General features: G+C 45.0%; 1 protein-coding gene across 2 annotated transcripts in view; it reads left to right on the top strand.

The window, feature by feature from the left end:
- PRKCE (protein kinase C epsilon) overlaps positions 1-22,960 on the top strand; it is a 628,435-nt gene that overhangs the window by 384,233 nt on the left and 221,242 nt on the right. For both annotated transcript variants that reach the window (XM_064277139.1, XM_064277140.1), the window contains exons 3-6: positions 15,138-15,297; positions 17,621-17,655; positions 18,886-18,971; positions 21,253-21,382. In XM_064277139.1, the coding sequence (XP_064133209.1) occupies positions 15,138-15,297; positions 17,621-17,655; positions 18,886-18,971; positions 21,253-21,382 (411 nt within the window). The remainder of the gene's footprint in view (positions 1-15,137; positions 15,298-17,620; positions 17,656-18,885; positions 18,972-21,252; positions 21,383-22,960) is intronic.

The following is a 22,960-nucleotide window of genomic DNA, read 5'->3' as shown; positions in this document are numbered from 1 at the left end:
GTGGAGGCTGTGGTCTTTCTGTTACTCCCTGGCTTGTGTGTCGAGGTGGGAGAGCGGGGTTGTCTGTATGAGTTTTCATTTTCTGTTGCTTTGCCAGCGGTCTGGTTTCCAAAACAGCACTTCTTCATCAAGCCCCATATTCACTTGAAAGAAATTGGCCTCTCCCAATCTGCTAATCATTTTTTCACATAGTTTTCATTTACAGCATTTGAGAAGAAAAGTTCATTTTCAAAATTCTGTAAACCACCTGTTAGAGAAATAGGAACTTGAGTTTTCTTGGATGTTTTTTCCCAGTTTCTATTTGAGATGCAAAGGTGGTAGAGGGTGACGGAAGCCCATTTTGTATTCTTTAAAATGTGTGATATGGGGGAGAGAACCCAAATTCTGGAGTTGGACAGACCTTGGTACAAAATCAGGCTCTACTACTGAAAATTATTTGCCCTTGTGTGAGTCACTTAGATTTTCTCATCTATACAATGAAGATGATAATAATAATAATACTGATCTTTTTTTTTAATTGTACTTTAGATGACAGTTTACAGAACAAACTAGTTTCTCATTAAACAGTTAGTACACACATTGTTCTGTAACATTGGTTAACAACTCTATACATGTCAACACTCTCCCTTCTGGGTTCCCTATTACAAGCTTTCCTGTTCCCTCCTGCCTTCAAGTCCCTGCCCCAGGGCTGGTGTGCCCCTCTAGTCTTGTTTTGTCCCATAGGCCTGTTCAATCTTTGGCTGAAGGGCGAGCCTCAGGAGTGACCTTATTACTGAGCTGAAACAGTGTCTGGGAGCCATACTTTCAGGGCTTCTCCAGTCTCTGTCAGGTCAGCAAATCTGGTCTTTCCGAGTTAGAATTTTGTTCTACAATTTTCTCCAGCTCTGTCCAGGATCCTCTATCATGATCCCTGTTAGAGCAGTCAGTGGTGGTAGCCGGGCACCATCTCGTTCTGGACCCAGTCTGGTGGATGCTGTGGTAGATGTGGTCCATTAGCCCTTTGGACTAATCTTTCCCTTGTGTATTTAGTTTTTGTCATTCTTTCTTACTCCCAAAGGGGTGAGACCAGTGGGGAATCCTAGATGGCCACTCACAGGCTTTTAAGATGCGAGATGCCACTCACCAAAGTAGAATGTAGAACTTTTTCTTAATAAACTATGTTATGCCAATTGAGCTGGATGTTCCCCGAGACCATGGTCCCCACAATCTTCAGCCCAGCAATTCAGTCCTTCAGGGAGTTTGGATGTGTCTATGAAGCTACCATGACCTTGCCTTGTACAGGTTGTGCTGGCTTCCCCGGTATTGTATACTGTCCTACCCTTCACCAAAGCTCCCACTTATCTATTGTCTATTAATATTACCGATCTTATAGGGTCATTTTGAGAAATAGAGATAGTATGTTTTAATCATACGCTGTATAGTAAATGGTACCTATTATTTGTATTACTGGAGTACCTGGATGGCGCAAATAGTTAAGTGCTTGGCTGGTAACAGGAAGGTTGGAGGTTTGAGTCCACTCAGAGACACTTTGGAAGAAAGTCCTGGCAATCTACTGCAAAAAATCAGCCATTGAAAGCCCTATGGAGTGCAGCTCTACTCTGACACGCCTGGGGTCGCCATGAGTTGCAATTGATTTGAAGGCAACTGCTTTTTTATTTGTATTATTAGATATCTTTAAAAGGGTTTTATCTTTTGCTTTATATATACTAAGCGCCCATCAGCTTCTGACTGTAAAATTTTCAAATTGCATCTCCTACCACCGCTCTCCTGCAGGCCCTACAACCCTTTCTGCCCCACAGTTCTCCCACCTTCACAGCACGACCTCTCCAAAAAGAATCTGAATTTCATTCATGCCAAACTGATAATGCTTCCTAACACTGTAGCCCTCCTGAAGGATCTGCAATGGAAAGTTTAAAACATCCAACCTAAGGGATAAAGTTTACACAGAGGAGCTGGAGGCATCAGGGATTGTTATTTTATCTTATTTAATTTTAATTTTATTTTATGGCACCAGTACTTGGCCAGCGTCTCTGAATTCCCAACTCACAGGAGCCAAGTCAGCCTAACTCACTTGCACATAGGCACTGGAATCCCTGTGGTAGAGATTCTAGTAATAATTACTACTAGTAATAAATACTACCACAGGGGCTCTCTCCATGAGCAGAATATGTAACACAAAGCGTAAGCACTGTACGTAGGATCTGGGAGGCGCTCAGTAAACACTGGTTGAGAGAATGAAAATTCTCATAAGCATTCCTTGTAATGTTCACCCTAAGTCCTTCCTGCTAGATTTTCTCTTTTAAAAAAATTTTTATTTACTTTTTATGTGTCGTTTATGCGAAAGTTTACATAGCAAGTTTGGTTCCCATTAAATAATTTTTATACAACTTGTTCCACGATATTGGTTATATTTTTCACAAAGTCAATATTCTCATTATTTCAGTTCTGTTTGTTCTGTTTCAGTTAATCTAGCCTCCCTGCCCCACCTTAGCTTCTTATCTTTGTTTCAGGGTAAACGTTGACCGTTTAGTCTCTTATAATTGATTGTCTAAGGGAGCGCAGTACTCACGGGTGATATTTATTTTATAAGCCTATCTATTGTTTGGACAAAAGGTGACCACGAGTTCAAAGACTGTCTTAGGGCTATAGTTTTGGGGTTTCCTCTAGTCTCTTTCAGCCAAGTAAGTCTGGCCTTTTTTAGGAATTTGAGTTTTGTTCTACATTTTTCTCCCTTTCTGCCTGGGACCTTCTGTTGTGTTCCTGGTCAGAACAGTCAGGAGTGGTAACAGGACACCATTTAATACTTCTGTTGTCAGACTAGTTGGAGCCATGGTTCATATGGGCTATTAGTCTTGTGGACCAGTTTCTTCTTTGAGTCTTTGGTTTCCTTCATTCTCTTTTGTTCCAGATGAGTAGAGACCAATAGTTGTATCTTAGATGGCCACTCACGAGATTTTAAGACCCCAGATGGTACTCACCAAAATGAGATGTAGAACATTATCTTTATGAACTGTGTTAGACCAGTTGACCGAATTGTGCTGGGAGACAATGGTCCCAAGGCTTCAATCCCAGTAATCCAGTCCTGCGAGGTGTTTGGTTATGTCTAGGAAGTACCTGTAACTGTGTCTCCTATGTCATATTACCTCTTGAATTAGGTATCCGTTGCTGCATAGCAAATTACCCCGCATTTAGGAGCCTAAAACCACAATAAACATTTATTATTTCACATAGCTTCTGTGGATCACAGGAATTCAGGGGCAGCTTTAGCTGGATGGTTCTAGCTCAGGGTCTCTCCTGAGGTTGTAGTCAAGATGTTAGCGGGGGCTGCACTGTCATCCGAAGTCTTGACTGGGACTGGAGGATCCACTTCCAAGATGTCTGACACACTTGGCTGCCAAGTCAGTGTTGGCTATCAGCAGGGGGCCTCAGTTTCTCACCACATGGATCTCTCCATAAGACTGCTTGTGTGCCCCCAGGACATGGCAGTTGGCTTTCCCCAGAGTGAGTGATCCAAGAGAGAGCAAGGTGGAAGCTTCAATGTCTTTTATGACCTAGCCTCGGAAGTCACACTCTGCCATTTCTGCCATATCTTACTGGTTACACAAGTCAGCAGGTCAGTCCTATTCAGTGTAGCAGGGAATTGCACAAGAGTGTAAACACCAGGATCCGTAGGGGTTATCTTGGAGGCTGGCTACCATTACCTTTCATTCGACTCTCTTTTTTCTCCCAGAAGCTATGAAGTTTCTTTTGACCTTCTATCTCCCCTCTAGTGGGATTTCAATTCTCTCCTCTTTGGTTGACTCCTTAGCCCCTCAGAGATGGGGTAGTTTGCTTTGGCCAGGAGCAGTGTTGGTCCACTGCTAAGGATTCTTGAGACTCTTACACTGTATGGTAGACTTAAACCCCAGCCTAGCCCACGCTTCCCAATCCCAGTGACTGCTTAAGTCAAGATCTACTGTAAAGGCAGGGCCCAGATTTCTGGGTGGAGAAAGTACCAGCTCCTACAAGTAAAAACACCGCTCTTGGGCTGCCCAGAGATCATTAAGGTATAGGATGGGAGCCATGCTTTTAGGAGAGATGCTGGGTAATGCTGAGCCGTTCCTGCTTCTGGTGACCATGAGCATATGTTTACAAGGAGTCTGGCTGAGATTCAAGGCATGGCCCAATGCCTGTAATGTTTTCCTTCTGGACAAAGAAAGCTTATTCATTTGGGGAATTTGATCTCCATTTTTTACTTCATTAGCACCAAGAACTAAGTTAACTGGATCTCTCATAAGCATCTGTGGCCTCAGAATATTTTCTCAGGGTCATTAAGTTGGGGAGTAGGGGGGAGTGACGGGGGGGTTTCCCTCCCTTTTCCTCTTGACAGTTTTCATTTTCTCTGCATGGAAGTGTATAGATAAAAAAAAAATATGTCTCCCCAAATGTAGCTACTGATGTCACTGTTGATTTGTAGGGTTGTTTGAAATAGATCCTTCTTCTTACACAGTGACCTCTTTCTCCAACATTCTTCTATCACTGTGGAAGACAGTTCTGAGGGACATAACAGCTGCTGAGGGCTGAAGAAGCAAAAACTGGGAATTCAGAGGATTTATGGCACTGCAGTGTCCCTGGCTGGGGAGAAGTGCCAGCAGCAGTGGTGGGGGCGGGGGGGGGGGAGGTTCTCTGGTGTGTGTATTTGTGTGTGTGTGTGAAGTGAGAACCGGAAGCCTTGAAGAGGTATGGGTTGGATCATGGGTTGCTTTCAGTTATTAAAAGCATTTTTACTTTCGACCTTCTCGTCCCTCTCTCCAAGTACAGAGTATGTGTCACAGTCTCAGGGGACCACAAGACTTTTAAGAAAAAGTTTACTTTAAGCAAGTTTTTGAAGCCAAGGCAAAAAGCATAAGCTTTACGGGAGCAATGGCCATTGTAGCTGTTTCTGTAGAAAGACATGGCGCTTGCTCACCTGTTGCTTCCTAAAGGCTGGTGCATCTCCCCAGTGCTGTCCCGAAAACAGGATGAGCCTGGGTTACTGGGAGGGAGGCGGAAGGAGGGCGAGCTGCCTTCTTGGTCAACATAGGCCATTCTGCTAAAGAACCAGCAAGAGGAGTTTGTGTTACTTGAGACAAATTTATTTGCCATCTGGGAAGGTGTGGGGTTCATTTAGTCAATTATCATCCTTGACTTTGTAACTTAGCAATCATCTTGACTTCTCTTTTCCACCTCTTTTGATTCAAATTTTTTTCATTGCTTTTTTTTTTTTTTTTTAATCTTCTGACTCCCTGAAACTCTCCTTTTTTCCCAGGTAGTCCAATAAGGGAAACCCTGGTGGTGCCGTGGTTAAGTGCTAGGACTGCTAACCTAAAGGTCGGCTGTTCAAATCCGCCAGGCGCTCCTTGGAAACTCTATGGGGCAGTTCTACTCTGTCCTATAGGGTCGCTATGAGTCGGAATTGACTCAATGGCAACGGGTTTGGTTTTGGGTTTTGGTAGTCCAATAAGAAGTGCTTACGTGGTTAGCTTCAGAATATTCCTAGCCCAGGACTCTGGATCTCCTTGGGAGAGGCTATGGTTTTGCTATCTCATTTTTACTTCAAAAAGCAAGAACTCAAAACTGCCATAGCAAAGAAGAATCTTGGGGAAACAAAAAGTTAGTTCATTGTGGTGTTTTGGGAAATCGTCCAGACGTTTAATTTTGAGAAGTTTTTATGGAGCCTGAGATGAGGTAACTAGGGGCCACTTGGCATTAACTAGTAATCAGTTGCCGTTGAGTCAGTTCTAACTCAAAAACTTTTTGGAGCGGAGCTCTACTCTGAGACACGTGGGGTCCCCATGACTTAGGCATTCGTTGTTGCTGTTAGCTACCATTGTCCCCTGATTCACGCGACCCCAAGCACGATGGAACAAAATACTGCCCAGCTGTGCACCATCTCCATGATTGGTTGCAGATCAGATGGTAGTGATCCACAGGTTTTCACTGGCTGATTTTTAGAAATATGCCGCCAGGGCTTTTATCCTAGTCTGTCTTAGTCTGAAAGCTCTGCTTTCTCCGGTGACTTGGGCATTAAAAAAAAAAAAAAAAAATTAGAGGGTATAAATTTCAGCTCACTCTTAGCCTTCATGAGCACTGCACTGCTGCCGACTAGATGAATGCAGAATAGCTGACAGAAACAGGGCTGGATGAGTTTGGGTTTTCCAATAAGTGATTCATAACCTTTTTGGCAGGGATGCCTGTGGCATAAAAAGACGCGTAATTTATTGGTTTTTTTTGCAAGGGGGTGGGATATCAAACTACACTTGGCCTTGACCCCTTTCCTCTGTCCCCACAACCACCAACTAGCTCCTGAGAACAGACAGATGCCCTGCTGAGACTTCTGCCGCTGCCCTCCCCAGGCATTTTTTAATACAGCGTTTCAAAAACATGAGCAATGGACAGAACGAGAGCTCCCATAGTGCCCAGGTGCCCCGGGATTCAGCAATCACTCAGTTTCCTGTGATTCATCCTGGACCATCACTGGCACCAACAGGGACTCGGCCCCACCTTTGGCTAGTGCCCCACTCTGGGATTTCCCCAAATGGGAGTGCTCTTTGAGCTTTTAGCAGGGCTTTCACTCTGTGGTTTCCTCCTGGCAAGCAATGGCTTTTCCTGAGGACCACAAACATGCAGTAAAGTACCCACGTTGGGGACTCCCAGTATGTAACATCGACTGGATGGAGGAGGAAATGAATGAATGAATGAGTGAGTGAATGCAGACAGGCAGGGAGCAGGCCGACTTCCTGCTTAAGTGAAATCACTATTCTCCAGACCCTGCCGGTATGCCTTGAGCCAGAAAGCATGGAATGGTGGAAGTGGGAGCTGCCCTCCCTTTTTTTCACTGGAGATCTCTGCCTCAGAGATCATCTCGTTGTCCAATAATCACTGGGTTTTACTCCGGTTTTCCCTAGTGCTGCCATCTCCACCCTATCAGTGTCTAATCTTTTTCGCTTTTATTTCTATAAAGCACAAGCCAGCTTAAGTGTTTTAATCGCTGGACAGCACATAACGCGCTGCCATGAACATAGAAAAGATCACTGAGAAAGTGAAGAAGAGGAGGAAGAAAACAGGTTTATATGACATTTGAGATGCTAATCTTGAAATGTCTCCTCCCGTGCTTTTCTGATTAGAATACACAGAGAATAGGGACAATCCTGAGCCTCGCCTCTCAGGCTTTTCTGATTCTCATTGTGCGAATCTCCTGGATGGTGCAGAGAGCATAGAATAGTCCCTCCAAGGGAATTTGTGGCTGTTTCCTCTTCTTTCCTGTTTTGAACAGAAATTTTCTTTAACGTATCATGTGAGCACAACATGTAGAACGTATTCCTTGGGGTCACATAAATATTTACTGAATATTTAAAACCCACTGTCGTGAGTTTATTTAACTTGGAAATATTATCGTCCTTTTTCCCCCCTTTCCTGCAATATAAAAGATAAAAAAAAAAATACTCCTCCTTAATTTTTAGTACCCGCTTTTGTTTTGTTTCCATTCCATTGATTTTGTGTTTTTTCACCAATAAGCCCATAAAGTCAAACCAGAGAGTTATTGCCAGGGAGAATTGAGAGAACTTCCCTGGGGTTGCCTTCTGTTAGGAGCACCCAGCAGCTCACGGCCACTGGCGCCTGGCACACCTGGGCAATTCCTTGCTTTCTTAGGGAAGCTTGTCCATTAAAGGCCAAATTGAGAATTTCTGAGACCAGTCATTGAGGGAGTGGTCACAATCCATTTCTTTGTGGTCAGGAGTAGTTCAGGCTGTACCCCACAGTGCCCGGCATCTACTCTCCACATCATAAACTTTTTTCATATGGATATTTTATTTATTATGTACCCTTCCAATGTGTATTTTTGCTTAGGTGTGTTTGAATATATTTATCCTTTTCTCTCTCTCATTTTATACAAACAGATGCACACTTATAAACATGTTTCTTAGTTTCTTTTTCTATTTGCTTCTTGGTGGACTTAGCTTGGGTGGTGGTGCCGTGGTTACAAGCTTGGCTGCTAACCAGAAGATCAGCAGTTCGAATCTACTAGGTGCTCGTTGGAAATCCTATGGGACAGCTCTACTCTGTCCTATAGGGTTGCTATGAGTCAGAGTCGACTAGACAGCAATGGGTGGTTTTATTTATTTATTTTTGGACTTAGCATATCAGTTTTTCAAAGCAGCTGCATTAAATTCCGTTATATGAGCGTACCATGAGTTAATCAGTGCCCTTAGCTTTCCTTTCTAAGTCGAGAGAGGGGAACAGAGGCAGATGCATGGAGGTAGACAGGCAGCAGCAGGGAGGTGACGTCCATACACACAGTTGGGTCCTAGTGACCTGACCTGACCAGTGGCCATTGAGTTGCTCAGACTCCTGGTGACCCCATGTGTGTCATAGTGGAATTATGCTCCATACAGTTTTCAGTGGCTGACTTTTCAGGAGTAGGTTGCCAGCTCTTTCTTCTGAGGTGCCTCAGGGTGGACTCAAATGGCCAACTTTTGGGTTTACAGCCGAGCACATCAGAGACTCCAGGTCCAAGTGGGAACTAGGTTATTCTGCTCAGATGGCTTGGCCAGGTTGGGGATTCCTGAAATGATGTTTATATTTGCTGCATGACTTTCATCAAATTAGCTAACCTCTTGGAGCAGCCTCAGTTTCTTCGTCTATAAACTGAGAATCATAATCCTTCGTGGGATTAGAGGACATCACGTGTGTTAGATGTTTAGCACAGTGCTCAGCACCTGGGTAGCTGATATTTTCCTGCTTCTGAATATCCAGAACGTTTGAAAGTTGTTTACACAAAACACCGGGGTGGCTGAATTGTTTTCTTTGGCCTTTCTTTTGGGAAGTTACCTGTCTTGAGGGCTAGATACATTCTCTGCTTCGGTTCCAAGACTCGCCTTCTGAGGAGGCTTCGCGCTTTTTCTCATACTAGTCACCTTTCTTACTGCTTTTATTCTAGATCTAAGTCAGTGGTCCGCACTCAGCCCGCTTATCCTGACAGCTTCCCAAGTATGAAAAGTCAAATCTCCTTTTCTAATAAAGCCCCCAATGGATGGTGGCGAGGGGGAAAAATGACTTTATTCATCTTCATACCCAGGGTCAGCAGGAGGGTGGGCGTTAAACATGGGGGTGCCAAAAGGCTTAGGAATCAAGATAAGTAATATTTCAATGCAATAGTTTAAAAACACAAATTAACACACAGAATATGAAAGTTTTAAGTAAAGACGTGTTCAGCATTGCTGATTTTTCCTTTTGCCTCAGACGCCAGTACAGCTCAGCATTGCTCATGGCAGCTTGGGGTGTAAGCTGAGCCCCTGTATAGTCCCGTTTGATAGATAAAGGAGCAGAGTCCCAAGGAAATTAAACAGCTTGTTCAAGGACATAAAGCAAGTTGGGGGCAAAGGCAAAATATGTCTGGTCTCCTAACACCTAGATCAATCACCAAAAAAAAAAAAAAACCAAACCCAGTGCCATTGAGTTGATTCTGACTCATAGCAACCCTATAGGACAGAGTAGAACTGCCCCTTAGAGTTTCCAAGGAGCGCCTGGTGGATTCAAACTGCCAACCCTTTGGTTAGCAGCCATAGCACTTAACCAGTACACAACCAGGGTTTCCCAGAGTTGAATCACACTGGTAGAAAACAGAGTCAGAAGAGGGAGCACAGAAAAAAACCACAGCTGCTTGTAAAAAAAAAAAAAAATTTTTTTTTTTTTTTTTGCTTGTGGGAAAGACCTCGTGCACCCTGAGGATGGGTGGGCACCCTGTTGTGAGGAATGGCGGTGGTGCCCAGAGGCCATGCAGATCAGTCAGTCTGGCCCAGGCTCCTGATCAACTATCTCTGGCATAGCTGACTCTTGCTACATGTACCCTGGAAGGAAGTGCTGGCATCCAGGAGCCCAAGAGCTGAGCCTTTTAGAACTTCCCTGCTGGATTTTCTTAAACTGAAGGGCATCCCAAAAGCACTGAGTTTACAGGTGCCCATGACCTTCTGTGGGAGATGGGATCCAGTTCTCAACTCTCTTTTCGTGTAGGAAGAGATGAGGATGGGTGAGAGGCATGATGGCGGAACCTTCAATGACCAGACTGGCCAGAAAAGGTGACGTGGGTTTTCTTAATGGGGCAGCCTCCTTCTTAGTCTGTGAGTGGTCCTCTAGTCTAGACCGCAAAGTCTCACTCCCAAAGAAAGGGGCTGTGGGGTGCAGGTGGGGGTGAGGGGATTAGATAGAATAATAACTTGCAGAATAATAACTGCAAGGTGTGGGCTCCTTTTTGCTTTTCCCGCCACCTGCCTGCAACCTGTCAAATTCTTCTGAGCCTTGAGGCTATAAATTATTTCATTGGTGTAAAAACTTCTAGGGTTTTGAAGTGTATGTTGTTGTTGTTAGCTGCCACTAAGTTGGCCCCGACTCATGGTGATTCCAAGAGCAGGATGGGACTATTGTGGTCTGTAGGGTTTTCACTGGCTGATTTTCAGAAGTAGATCACTAGACCTTTCTTCCTAGTCTGTCTTAGTCTGAATACTCCTCTGAAATCTGTCCAGCATCGTAGCAACATGCGTGCATCACTGACAGATGGGTGGTGGCTGCGTATGAGAAGTATTAGTTGGGAATCGAACCCAGGTCTCCTGCTTGGAAGACAAAAATTCTACCACTGAACCACCAATATCCCCTCTGAAGTGGATAGACTAATTGAATCAATTAAAAAATATGCCTGGAATATTGTTGAAGGTTCGTGTCATGGATTGAATTGTGTCCCCCCAAAATATGCGTCAACTTAGTCAGGCCATGATTCCCAGTATTGTGTGGTTGTCCTCCATTTTGTGATTGTAATTTTCCTGTGTTATAAATCCTAATCTCCCCTGTGGTTAATGAGGCAAGATTAGATTATGTTAAGAAGGATTAGGATGGCAGGTAACACACTTACCCAGGGCACATCCCTGATCCAATGTAAAAGGAGTTTTCCTGGGGTGTGGTCTGCACCACCTTTTATGTCTCAAGAGATGAAAGGGAAGCGAGCAGAGAGCAGAGGAGCAGAGGACCTCATACCACCAAGAAAGCAGTGCCGGGAGCAGGGCGTGTCACAGAGAAGCTCCTAGTCCAGGGGAGACTGATGAGAAGAAGGATTGCCCTCCAGTGCCAACAGAGAGAAAGCCTTCCCCGGGAGTTGACACCCTGAACTTGGGCTTCTATTCTACTAGACTGTGAGAAAATAAATTTCTCTTTGTTAAAACCATCCACTTATGGTATTTCTGTTATAGCAGCACTAGGTAACTAAGACAAGTTCAGTTATGGAGGATCTCGTACCTGCTTCAGAAGACATCTCTGCTGAGCTTCATGCCTTGTGAATTCTCGTCATTAGAGATGACCAGCCAAGACCTTCATCCACAGAAACCTCCACAAACTTTATGCAGCTTTGTGTTGGCCTTGCCTTGACTCAGTCTTTCCTTCCACAGTGTGGCAGAAACAGTCATAAAATAGACATCTGAATACGGGCAGCCTGGGCCCTCTGGAAAAATGTGGAAACCCTGTGGTGGTGGGCTGGTGGTGTAGTGGTCGCTGCTATGGCTGCTAACCAAAGGGTTGGCAGCTCAAATCCACCAGGTGCTCCTAGGGAACTCTATGGGGCAGTTCTGCTCTGTCCTATAGGGTCGCTACGAGTCAGAATTGACTCAACGGCAATGGGTTTGGTTTTTCTTTGAGGGGGGGTCCCTCTGGGAGGTCTGCAGCCTAGATTTTTGCCTCAAAGGCCAGGCAGAAGAGCAGTCATGGCAGGTGTGCTTGGCTAAGTGCTGTCCAGTGACATCAGTGACCATCCTTCAGAGTGTGTCAGAGGTGTGGGGGGCAGGTGGGGTGTCTGTGCTTGGCAGTGGGCCCAGCTATTCACTCAGTTCAGAACCATGGGCAGTTGGGAAGCTGATGAAGTTTGTGTTGTTGTCCTTGATCCCTCGGCAACCCTCTCCTTCTTGCTCATCACTCCCTAGTGTCCCCCTGATTCTATCAAATCATGCCAAGTGACCCCCACTCCCACAAAATGAGGTTCCTTCCATTTCCTAGTGCTTCAGGCAGATACAAGTGCTTTAAAAAGTCAATTAGATAGTATTAGAGGACATTACTTTTTCAAATATTAAAATATATAATCCATTGTCTTTGGGTAGCATAAAAATTCTTACTTTTATGTTACCTTTAACCTGCAAATATATTTTACATAAAAAAGAAAAAAACCCATTGCAATCGAGTCGATTCCGACTCATAACGACCCTATAGGACAGAGTGAAACTGCTTCATAGAGTTTCCAAGGAGCACCTGGTGGATTCGAACTGCTGACCTCTTGGTTGACAGCCATAGCACTTAAACACTACGCCACCAGAGTTTCCATATTTTACATAGAGTTGTGTTATTATGCATTTTGTTTTCGTAGTATCTTATCAAATTTCTCCCTGTTTCTACATAGTCTTTCTTCACCATTTTAGAATATGATTTATATAATGCAGTTCGTTGGACCATTCTCCTAGTGTGAGACAATTAAGTTACTTCTGTTTGTTGGCTAATGTAGACATGCAGTAGGGAACATCTATAAGCTCTAGGTATATAGCTTTCATTTTCTATGTTTTTGTTTGATTATTGACTTAGCTTTAATTCCCAAAAAATTGCCAAGTCAAAGGATGTGAATCTCTTTGTGGTGTTTGTTATGTATTATAATATTGCTTTCTGAAAATGCTATGCCAATGTATGTTGCCTCTAGCAGTGAATAAATCAGTTTCTTAGCCACCTTGCCAACAGTGGATAACACCATTTTAAAATAAATTTGTTGCTTTATTAGGTCTTAAATGGTGTGTCAGTGGGATGTCAAGATTGCTCTGCTTTGCATTTTTAAATTTCCTAGTAGGACTGAATATTTTCTATTTCTCCTATAAATCTTATGTTCATGTCATTCATACCGTTATTTACAGGGACCTTGATGGATAGATTTGGATTCGTTGATGCATTGACCTATGTGAGATTCTTGCCATTTAATCTGAAACTAACCAGGAGCAAACAATCAGACATATCTAGCTTGTAGAGCATTCTGTACCACAGCTTCCTGGACTCTTTATAACTGTACCCTGAAAAAGAAAAAAGACACGGAAGTCATTCTGGATAAAGAAGGCTAAGGAGACGTGGTAACCAAAGGCACTGTGTGAGCTCTGATTAGCTCTTGGATTAAATAAGAATCTATAAAGGACAGTTTGGGTTCAATCAGGGAAATCTGAATACAAAGTATGTATTAGATAATATCATGTCCATGTTAAATTCCCTGACTCTGATATTGTGGTTCTGACATAAAACCTAGTGAAAAGGCAGTGCCGACGTGCTCCGTGACCCGAGTAGTAGTAACATTTTAGGAAGTTCAGTTCAGACAAACTTGGCTTATAGGATTTACTTTTGGTGCTCCCCTCCACCCTGCCTCCACAAGCTTTGGATAGCATCTCTCAGGTCCCCCACCACACCCCACAAGTGGTCTTTGAAAATAGATGGAGTTGAATTAGTTGGTTGCCCTATGGCCCTGTTAAATCAATGTGAATACAGTTTAGAGCGTTTGATTTGGTGTTGGTGGTAGTTTCTGTACAAAGTTTAGAAACGAGGTCCTCAGTGGCCCCTCTAGCCCCAATACAGCAGTGTTCCTTCAGAAAATTAGGATGGGACTCATCACCATTATAACTGAAAATACAGTTTTCTAGCATCAAAACAACCAGTACATTTGAAGGATTTGTTCGTCAAGCTGCATCTTAGGTGCATCGGGGGGCTGGCTTACTGTTTCAGCGTGTTCCATGGTGAAGCCTTCTATGGAGGAAGTGAAGGAGACCTTTTATAAAGAGAATTCTCGTCCCCTGGTGTAAGTGCTCTGCTCTGAGGTTCTGAGGTTGGATTTTTCTAGATCAGGTTTGTAGCAAGTAGGGCTACTGAATAGATTTTTTTTAATTGCAACATTTCTTTTTTTCCTGTTGGTAAAAGCGGTAGAACATTCTAAATGTAGTGAAAAATATGAAGCGGAAATAAAATCACCTGGCATTGCACAATGGAGTGGTGATCACCATGCTTCCGTGGCGTGTGTGTATATCGTGTACGTGTCTCTATATAAAAACAGAGCTGCCATCTTCCATGAGAATTTGCTCAGCTGGGTCTAGACCCCTGGATTGCGGCAGGGGTTGACGGGCTTACTGTGCCCAGAAGATAGTCAGTGTCAGAGGCCTCTGGAAATACTAAGCACCAGTTACAAAGGATCAGGGCCCAGCAAGCAGACCCCTCTGTAGATCCTAAAGGTCCATGTTGATGGTGCAGCCTGGGAGCACTGGGGGCAACTTCCTAATAAAGACCCCCATTGCTTGAGGGTGTCTGAAACTTGTCCACCAAGGGTGACCTTGCTGGTATTTGAGATACCAATGGCAAGGCTTCTAGTATTGCAGCAACATGCAAGCCACCACAGTACGACAAACTGACAGATGTGTAGTGGGGGTAGCACCGTAAGCCCTGTTTTACTGAGGAAGATGCCCTCAGTTCAGGGAGGGTAAAGATCATCTGTCCAAGGTCACTTTGCTGAGCTTTGAACCCAGAGCCTTTGAGCCCTCCACCCTTGAAACATGCGGGAGGTACAGACAGAAAAGGAGTGGCCAAACTTATAGCAGAGTTTGGGTATGGACGGACTCCAAGGACACAGCTCATGTGGGGCACGTGCAAAGTGCTGGGTCTTCCCACACAGTGTGGTGCCCTCTCTCTGGAGCTGAGCAGTGAGGCTCCTCCACACACCCCCGACCCCCTGCCAGTAAAGGCTACCCCCACCCGTCCCCACCTCCAATCTCTGGAGGATGGAGTAGTCCTCCCATAGAAGGTCAGTTTTAAGGGGCGGTAACCAAGACTTAAGAGTCCGTGGGTGGTGCAAAAGAGCATTTAGCTGTTAAACAAAAGTCCACCCAGATGCACCTCCGAAAAAAGGCCTGGCAGTCTACTTCTGAGGAATCAGCCATTGAAAACCCTAGGGAGCCCAGTTCTACCGACACACAAGGGGCCGCCATGAGTCAAAGTCCACTCAACGTCAACTGGTTTGGTTTTGGGTCTAACCAAGCCTCAGTTCTCTCTTCTCTGCTCTTGTTCTTCCCCAGCCCCTAAGGACAATGAAGAACGTGTATTCAGGGAACGCTTGCGGCCGAGGAAGCGGCAGGGCGCCGTCAGGCGCAGGGTCCACCAGGTCAACGGCCACAAGTTCATGGCCACCTACCTTCGGCAGCCCACCTACTGCTCCCACTGCAGAGATTTCATCTGGTAAGTGCCTCTCTTGTGGAACCTCTAGTCACCCTCCTCTGTGAGGAGAAGCAGGGGCGCGAGAGGGGCGGGAGATTATAGACTTCATTTGGAAAGTGCTGTTGTACTTTACTTATTTTATCTCAGAAGGCTTTTCTGAAAGGCTAAGTATGTGTTAGGAGCCTAGGAGAATACAAGGGAAGAAGAAACCATGGTTCCTGGTGACTTCATATTTAGGATTATATTGTATATTTTTGTATTGTGTTGTATTTATTGAAGGTCTTAAGATTTTATGACCAATAACATTACAGTGAAACTCAGAAACTGTGTAAGGCGGGAACCTGTCAGAGAAGGAACACTCAAATATTTTCTACTAAAACGGGTGCTAGAAAAGTGGTAAGACTGCACCCTGTCAAAGGCAGAAAACTCGCGAGACCCGGAAAAACAAGGCAGTCCGGTCAAGTTCCGGCTCTCCCAGGTTTCATTGTATTGCGATTGTGTTTTTTAAAAAAGAATCCTTATCTTTTAAAAAGACATGCTGAATTATGTACAAATGAAATGTTATGATGTCTGGGATTTGTTAAAAACAAACAAAAAAACCATAATCTAGTTGGAGAGGGGAAGAGGGCAGGACAGAGATGAAGACTGGCGGTATATTGATAATTGTTGAAGCTTGGTAATGGGTACTCGAGGATCCGTTATGTTAATCTCACTACTTTTGTATAAATTTGAATTTTTCTATAATAAAGTTATAAAAAGATGCTTGATTGCCTATATTTTTACTACAAAGCAGTTTTTAATAAGCGTCCTAGAAATGGTTCTGCAAAGATGGTGAGGTTTCCAAGGAGTAAGAGAGCAGTGTTGACTGGAGTGGACAGGGAAGGTTTCCTGGAGGAGGTGGCATTTCTCCTTTCATGAAGACTAGGATTTTGATAGGCAGAGACAAGTAGGTAGTAGGTCTTTGGGGAGGTGGAGAAGAGTAAGAAGCATTGGTTTTGGGGGCTAGAGGGGACTTGAATTGAATACTCACCGGGTGCTAGGTTCTCTGTTAGGCACTGGAAATAGCTAATGAAGTCTCCCCACTATTCTGTGAACTATGTGTTATTAACTCCATTCCACCATCAACAAAACCGAGGTTCAGAAATGAAAAGAGACTTGCCTGAGGCCCTCCCTAGGAAGTGCCAGAGGCCTGACTCCAGCCCTGGTTAGCCTGACTTAAAGCTTGTCCTCTTCCCGACCCCCAGCAGGCTTTCTGGCAAGCTCTGTGCACTCTTTGGCACTGGCCTTGAGGCTGACAACATTATTGGATCAGGTGGGGGAAAGTGAGTGAGGGCAAGTTACAATATGAACTCAGGCAGCAGGTGTGCAAATTGGGCCCTGAGGACCCCTGCAGTCCTGTGGTGTCCAGCAATGGCTTGTCTTACCCTCAGTCACTGAGATTGGCATGTACGCCTGAGATGAGACGGCATGGCTCAGAGCAGACTGAACCCAACTGAAGTGGAAACAATGTCCACTTCCACCAGCAGACGTCTCTCATTCCCAGGGATGACTCAACCCTGTCTTCCATTTTCTATATTTGGGTCAGGAATTGAGTTGTTGGAGAGTGGGGTTTGGGAAGGGATACTGAAAGCTTAGTCTATGGATTCAGGTGTCTTCTGAGCCCTTGGTGAACCCCCCTAAGCTTTAGCTTCCTAAGGCATACCTGAGTGACTATGGTTTCTCCAGCCGGGCCAGAATTGCAGGGCGCTCCCTGATCAGCTATTTTCAGTGCTCTGAGTACACAGAGCGAAGGCCAAATGTGTTGATTGTTCTGTGTACATGCTGACCCTCAACCCTGCTCCAGGGGTACCCTTACTGCAGCCAAAGAAGAAATCTTTCACACTGGCCTCAACCCAAACTGTAGCATGAACCCCAATCCTGGCCACAGGCTGCCTCAGGAACGCCCAGGGCTTGTGCTGCCAGCTGCAACCCTCCTCCACCATTAGAGAACCACAGAGCGTGCCTCGTGCTGGGTGGTGAGGAAGGACCATTTTACCCGTGAGAAAGGGTATGCTCTACTGATTGAGGCCTGGCGAGAGCCACCACGGTAGTTTGTGGCTTTCCAGAACAATACTGCCCCCCCTCAAAAGGCTGTTTGGATAGGCAACCAAGCACTCACGCTGACCACAGCTTGCCCCACTCTGAGCAACCTTCTGTGGTCTTCAGAGAGAGGCAGTCTCAGGTACCCTGCAGGTGGGAGGGAATTTGGTACACTGTGGCTGGTGGTCAGAGCTGGGGGACTTGGTGGTCTGTTTTTTACCTGGTAAAATTTCATTTTCATAAAGAATTGTATTCTTCTTTTCAGGGGTGTCATAGGGAAGCAGGGATACCAATGTCAAGGTAAGAGGTATTGTATGAACTAAATGGTTGGGGTCCTAAGTGCTAGGACTGATCACATATGGAGGTTCTGTAGGGTTTGCCTGCAATTCTCCCTCCCAAGAAGCAGGGCCTTGCTTTTTTTTTTTTTTTGCCCCTCCCTGGCTGTTACTCCCACAGACATATGTGTCCACTTTGTGCATGCTACCTGTGTCTAGGTGGCCCTCTGGCCTCCGGAAGCCCCCAGCCCACCCAGCCATTTTTGTGCCAGTTGTAGCAAGCATAGCAATTTGACTTTTCCTGGTGAAACACAAAGCCTCAATCAGAGGCTGTTTGCAAGCCCACTGTGTTCCCAGCTGGGTTCTGTGTATTCTGTCTGCCCACTTATTCTCTGGCTCCTTCACCTGGTTGGTTTCCTCAGTATCACTGGACGGTCCTTACTGATTCTCTTTTTTGGTCCCTATTGTGGAATCATTAGCTCTTAAAAATTTAAAGCCACTTGGAAGGACTGAAGGTTCTTTTTTTTTTTTTTCAGTTAGTTGGCTACAAATGCAAGGTTAAGTTGTACCAAACCAGAGGGTGGAGATACAATGTGGTCATGTCGAGGCTTCCCTGTGGTCGGAGCTGGAAGGCTGCCCCAACTCCCAGCCCAGCTCTGTTTAACTCAGGGGAAGTTGGGAATTCTGTGGGGGGTTGCTGTGTCTCCACGCAGACAGCAAGGTACTTACCTCTTCAGCCACCTCCCACCCATCCTGCCCCAGGACACGAAAGACAAAGCTCCAGACCACTTCTCAGGGGATATTAAATTAAATGAAATTTTAAAATTTGGCATGTAAGGGCATGGGCGGAGTGAAGTAGAGGGTCAGCGAAGGAGAGGAAGACCCGCAATGAGGTGGATTGACACGGTGGCTACAACAGTGGGCTCAAGCATAGAACGATTGTAAGGATGGCACAGGACTGGGCGGTGTTTTGTTTTGTTGTCTGTAGGGTCGCTATGAGTTGGAACCGACTCAGTGGCACCTAGCAACAACAACAAGGGCAGGAGCAGAAGAGAAGGCATTAGAACTTCTGTGCCATAAAGCATCCCTTCACCTGCTGCTGTCCTCCTGGTCCCAGCAGCCACCTGGTGTGGTGCTGAGTCGAACACCAGGGAAAGCTGGGAGGGCAATTGACCCTGGGACATCAGAAGCAAGAAAACTGGTCGGTACCCCCGGCCACCTGTTACTCAGCCTTCCCGTTTTTTGCCTTTCGCAGTTTGCACATGCGTGGTCCACAAGCGGTGTCATGAGCTTATAATCACGAAGTGTGCTGGATTAAAGAAACAGGAAACACCCGATGAGGTAACTCTTGGTAACACTGTGTCCGGATGCTCTTCTCTGCCATTCTCTCCCTCCACTGCCACCCCCGTGGTCCCCAAGAAAAACCTTATTCCCTGAGATCCCTTCTCCTTTATTACGTTGATCAAAAAAAATGAAAGAAATCTTCTGGTATGTGGCATCGTCTCCAGAATGAGCACGGCTCCAACTCAGTTTCATGTTTGTGGATATTATGCCCAGAGCAGTGTGGTCCCAGAGCTAAAGCCCACAGAAAAGTGTGTGTTCTTTTGTTGCGTTATCTCATTGGAACACTGGATGGGGCTAATGGATGAGTGAATGGCTCCATGAGGCTCATAAACAGTGACAGAGACACAACACAAAATCAAGAGCCTTATCTTTATGAGGTGATGGGGGAGTGGAATGGAGTTAACAAATCCAAGAAATATCTAGGAGGTGGAAATCACCGCAATAACAATAGTCATAATAGCGAACATTTACAATGTCGTGCATTTCAGTGCTTTAATATACTTCAGCCCGTAACAACCTTAATGAAGCAGATGTTACTAACATCTTCACTTTACAACAGAGAGAATAACAGCACAGAGAGGTCAAGTTAACTTGCCCCAAATCACAAGACTGGTATGTGATCGAGCCATATTCAGTCCGAGGGAGTCTGTTCCGGAGCTGTGCCCTTGACCGCTATACTGTGTTGCCTCTTCATCTTAGAAATCAGTGGCCAGCTTGACCATTAGGGAAGTTGCTAGGGCTAAGAAAGCAAGAAAACTCAACAGTGAAGCTAGGATGTTCCTCCTTGAGACATTGGGAGAATGTGAGACTGCTTATAGATTAAGAAGCCTTTTGGAGGAAGATGGCAAGTACGCATGTAAGTACAGGTACATCTGCGTTCAGAACAGTTGATTTCCAAGGTGTGTTTTTAATTCTGGGTGAAATAATAGCATATAATAATAAGCCATTAGAATCACGGGGTCAGAGTTGTATTACCCCAAAGAGAGAGTGGGTTTATAATTTGGCTTCCCAAAGCCGGGACTTATAGGACCTTTTACATGCTTCTAAAATAATTCGACCAAATGGCATCGTAGCATCCACAGGATTCCCCATTTTTTGTCTCCTTTTGCTCTCTTACCCTTCCTGGAAAGCAGCAAAGAACAGGGGTTCTACTGGCATGGTTGAAATTGCAGGCCACTACCTGGACCTTCTGACTCCTGGTTTTGCATTAAAACCCAAATCCATTGTTACCGTTATTACTTTTGTGAATAGATGAAAGAAAGAGATGGCTTGCTTGCTGTCTGACTTCCCTTCTTTCCTCCTTCATCCACTGAACATTTATTGAGCACCTCCTGTGTGTTAGGCCTTTACTGTACCTTTACTATGGAAACCAAGAGGAATAACACACCTGTCCTCAAGGACGTCACCAACTGCGAGTTGATGCGAACCCCTGCAGGTTTCCAGGCAGCACACATTGTTCCGCTCTCTTCCACTGTTCTCTCACTGACTCCCACAATTCTGTGAGGTTAGGTGGGATGGGGTACGGTCATCTGCTAGGTGAGAAATCTGAGGTCTGATGGAGTCAGGGCACTTACCTGAGACCTCACAGATGGTTCGTGGCAGATCCAGGCCCACAGATCAGATCCCTGGACTCCAGTTCCCAGTTCCTTCTCCTTCCATCACGCCCCCTTCTCTTCACTTCTTTTGAACAAGCAGTAAGTGGCCACTGAGTGGTAGAAAAACCTGGCTCTGAATTCACATCAAATCCTGGCTCTACTGATCATTAGCTAATGGGCAAGTTTCTTAATCTCACTGTGCCTTAATTTGCCCATCTGTAGGAATAACAGTAGTGCCCACTCCATAACTGAATGGTGACGTTCAATTGAGATAATGATGCCTGGTGTGTGATCAGCACCGATACACCCTTTAGTCACCACTTTGTGTTAGTAATCTTTATCATAAGTATTTGCCCTAATTGAAGACCTGTATCTCGTGAATGGCTCAATCAAGAGGTGCAACTTGACTGCTGTATGCGACATGCAATGCAAGGTTAGTGGCTGAAGTCCTGGAGCGGGATGTATGGAGGATCAGGCCTGGCCTCGAGAAGTCAGAGTGGCAGAGAATGAGTTCAGGGCATCCACTCTTCATCTTATTCTCAGGGCCGCTATCAGCCAAGCCCGGGCCTGCACCTACAATAATGTTGGCTTCTTGGGGAAGAAGTTCTGTCGGCCTTCCTACTATATGCACTGTAGGGTGCTATGGAGCTCTGGGTTGACTCCGTGCTTTGTTGTCCCCACAGGTGGGCTCCCAGCGGTTCAGCGTCAACATGCCCCACAAGTTTGGTATCCACAACTACAAGGTCCCCACCTTCTGTGACCACTGTGGGTCCCTGCTCTGGGGCCTCTTGCGGCAGGGCTTGCAATGTAAAGGTAAGGTGTTTCTGCCTGACCCTCAGGCCCCAGCCTGCGTGATGCTTTTTACTCTTCATTTTACATGTACAATTTTTTTTATTGCCCTTTAAGTGAAAGTTTACAGCTCAAGTTAGTTTCTCATACAGAAATTCATACACACATTGTTATGTGACCTGAGTTGCTCTCCCTGCAACGTGACAGCACACTCCTCCTTTCCACCCCAGATTTCCCGTGTCCATTCAACGACCTCCTGTCCCTTTCTGCCTTCTTAGCTTGCCTCTGGACAGGAGCTGCCCCATTAGTCTCATATATCTACTTGAACTAAGAAGCACACTCTTCACAAGTATCATTTTATGGCTTATAGTCCGGTATAATCTTTGTCTGAAGAGTTGGCTTCAGGAATGGTTTTAGTTCTGGGTTAACAGAGAGTCCGGGGGCCATGTCTTCTGCGGTTCCTCCAGTCTCAGTCAGACCATTAAGTCTGGTCTTTTTACTAGAATTAGAGCTCTGCACCCCACATTTCTTCTGTTCTGTCAGGGACTCTCTGTTGTGTTCCTTGTCAAGGTGGTCATTGGTGGTAGCTGGGCACCATCTAGTTCTTCTGGTCTCAGGCTGATGGTTTACTCCTCATTTTAAAACATCATTGTTCTCGGAGCCCAGAGGGTAAGTTAAAGATTTGGTCAATGGATTGAGCACACGCTCTGGTTAATCCCGCCTTAGCATCCCTGCATACGGGTTAAGCAGTCCCTGTGCAGGGACCTACCTGTCCCAGACTTTGTGGACGAAAACACTGAGCATGAGGAAGGTTTAACTCCACCCATTAAGATAGGTAACTAGCGGGAGACAATGAGTATACTAAGTATAGAAATAATTTAAGGAGTGCAAAGGAAGAAATATTTTTGGAGTTAGGCCCTAAAATAAGTAAAGAGTATAAAAAAAAAATATATTTTTTTTTTTTTTTTAATGAACTGAGGTTTTTCTATCATGTTCTAGGACTCAGAGCTTACTCTTAAGAAGGAGCCAGAACTCTATCCCATAAGCTATCTTACTGATCCTTCACAAGCACAGGTGATCTTATCCTTCTGTCCCAGGTGAGGGACCTGAGACTCAGAGACTAAATAACTTATTCATGTCACACAGCTTGTTAACAGAGGAAGTAGGATTTGAATCTTGTCTTTTCTTTTTCTTTTTTTTTTTTAAATTGTGGTAAAATACGTATAACGTAAAAACTGGTATCTTAACCATTTTAAGTGTATATTTCAGTGGCATTAATTACATTCACAATGTTGTACGATCATCATCACTACCATTTCCAAAACTTTTTCGTCACCCCAAACCGAAACTCCATACCCATCAAAAGCTTTGACTCTTGAGTCTAGGCTTCCTTCCTGTGTTCCCTGCTGTCTCACTTGTGACTTTGTCTGCTCAGATGGGTGTGCTATGACACAGGTAAAGGCACATAATGTGAGAAGGTGGGAACCTGCTCACAGAAGGATAGTGTTGCCATTCTCTGTGATAGGAAATACAGGACAGAAAGAACATGCTTGGGGGCAAAGGTAGTGAGTTGAGTTTGGGACAGGAAATGCTCTCACAAGT

The sequence above is a fragment of the Loxodonta africana genome, chromosome 26 (genome assembly GCF_030014295.1).
Source record: "Loxodonta africana isolate mLoxAfr1 chromosome 26, mLoxAfr1.hap2, whole genome shotgun sequence".
In the NCBI taxonomy this organism is placed as follows: domain Eukaryota; kingdom Metazoa; phylum Chordata; class Mammalia; order Proboscidea; family Elephantidae; genus Loxodonta; species Loxodonta africana.
This window is presented reverse-complemented; position numbering and strand designations above follow the sequence as displayed.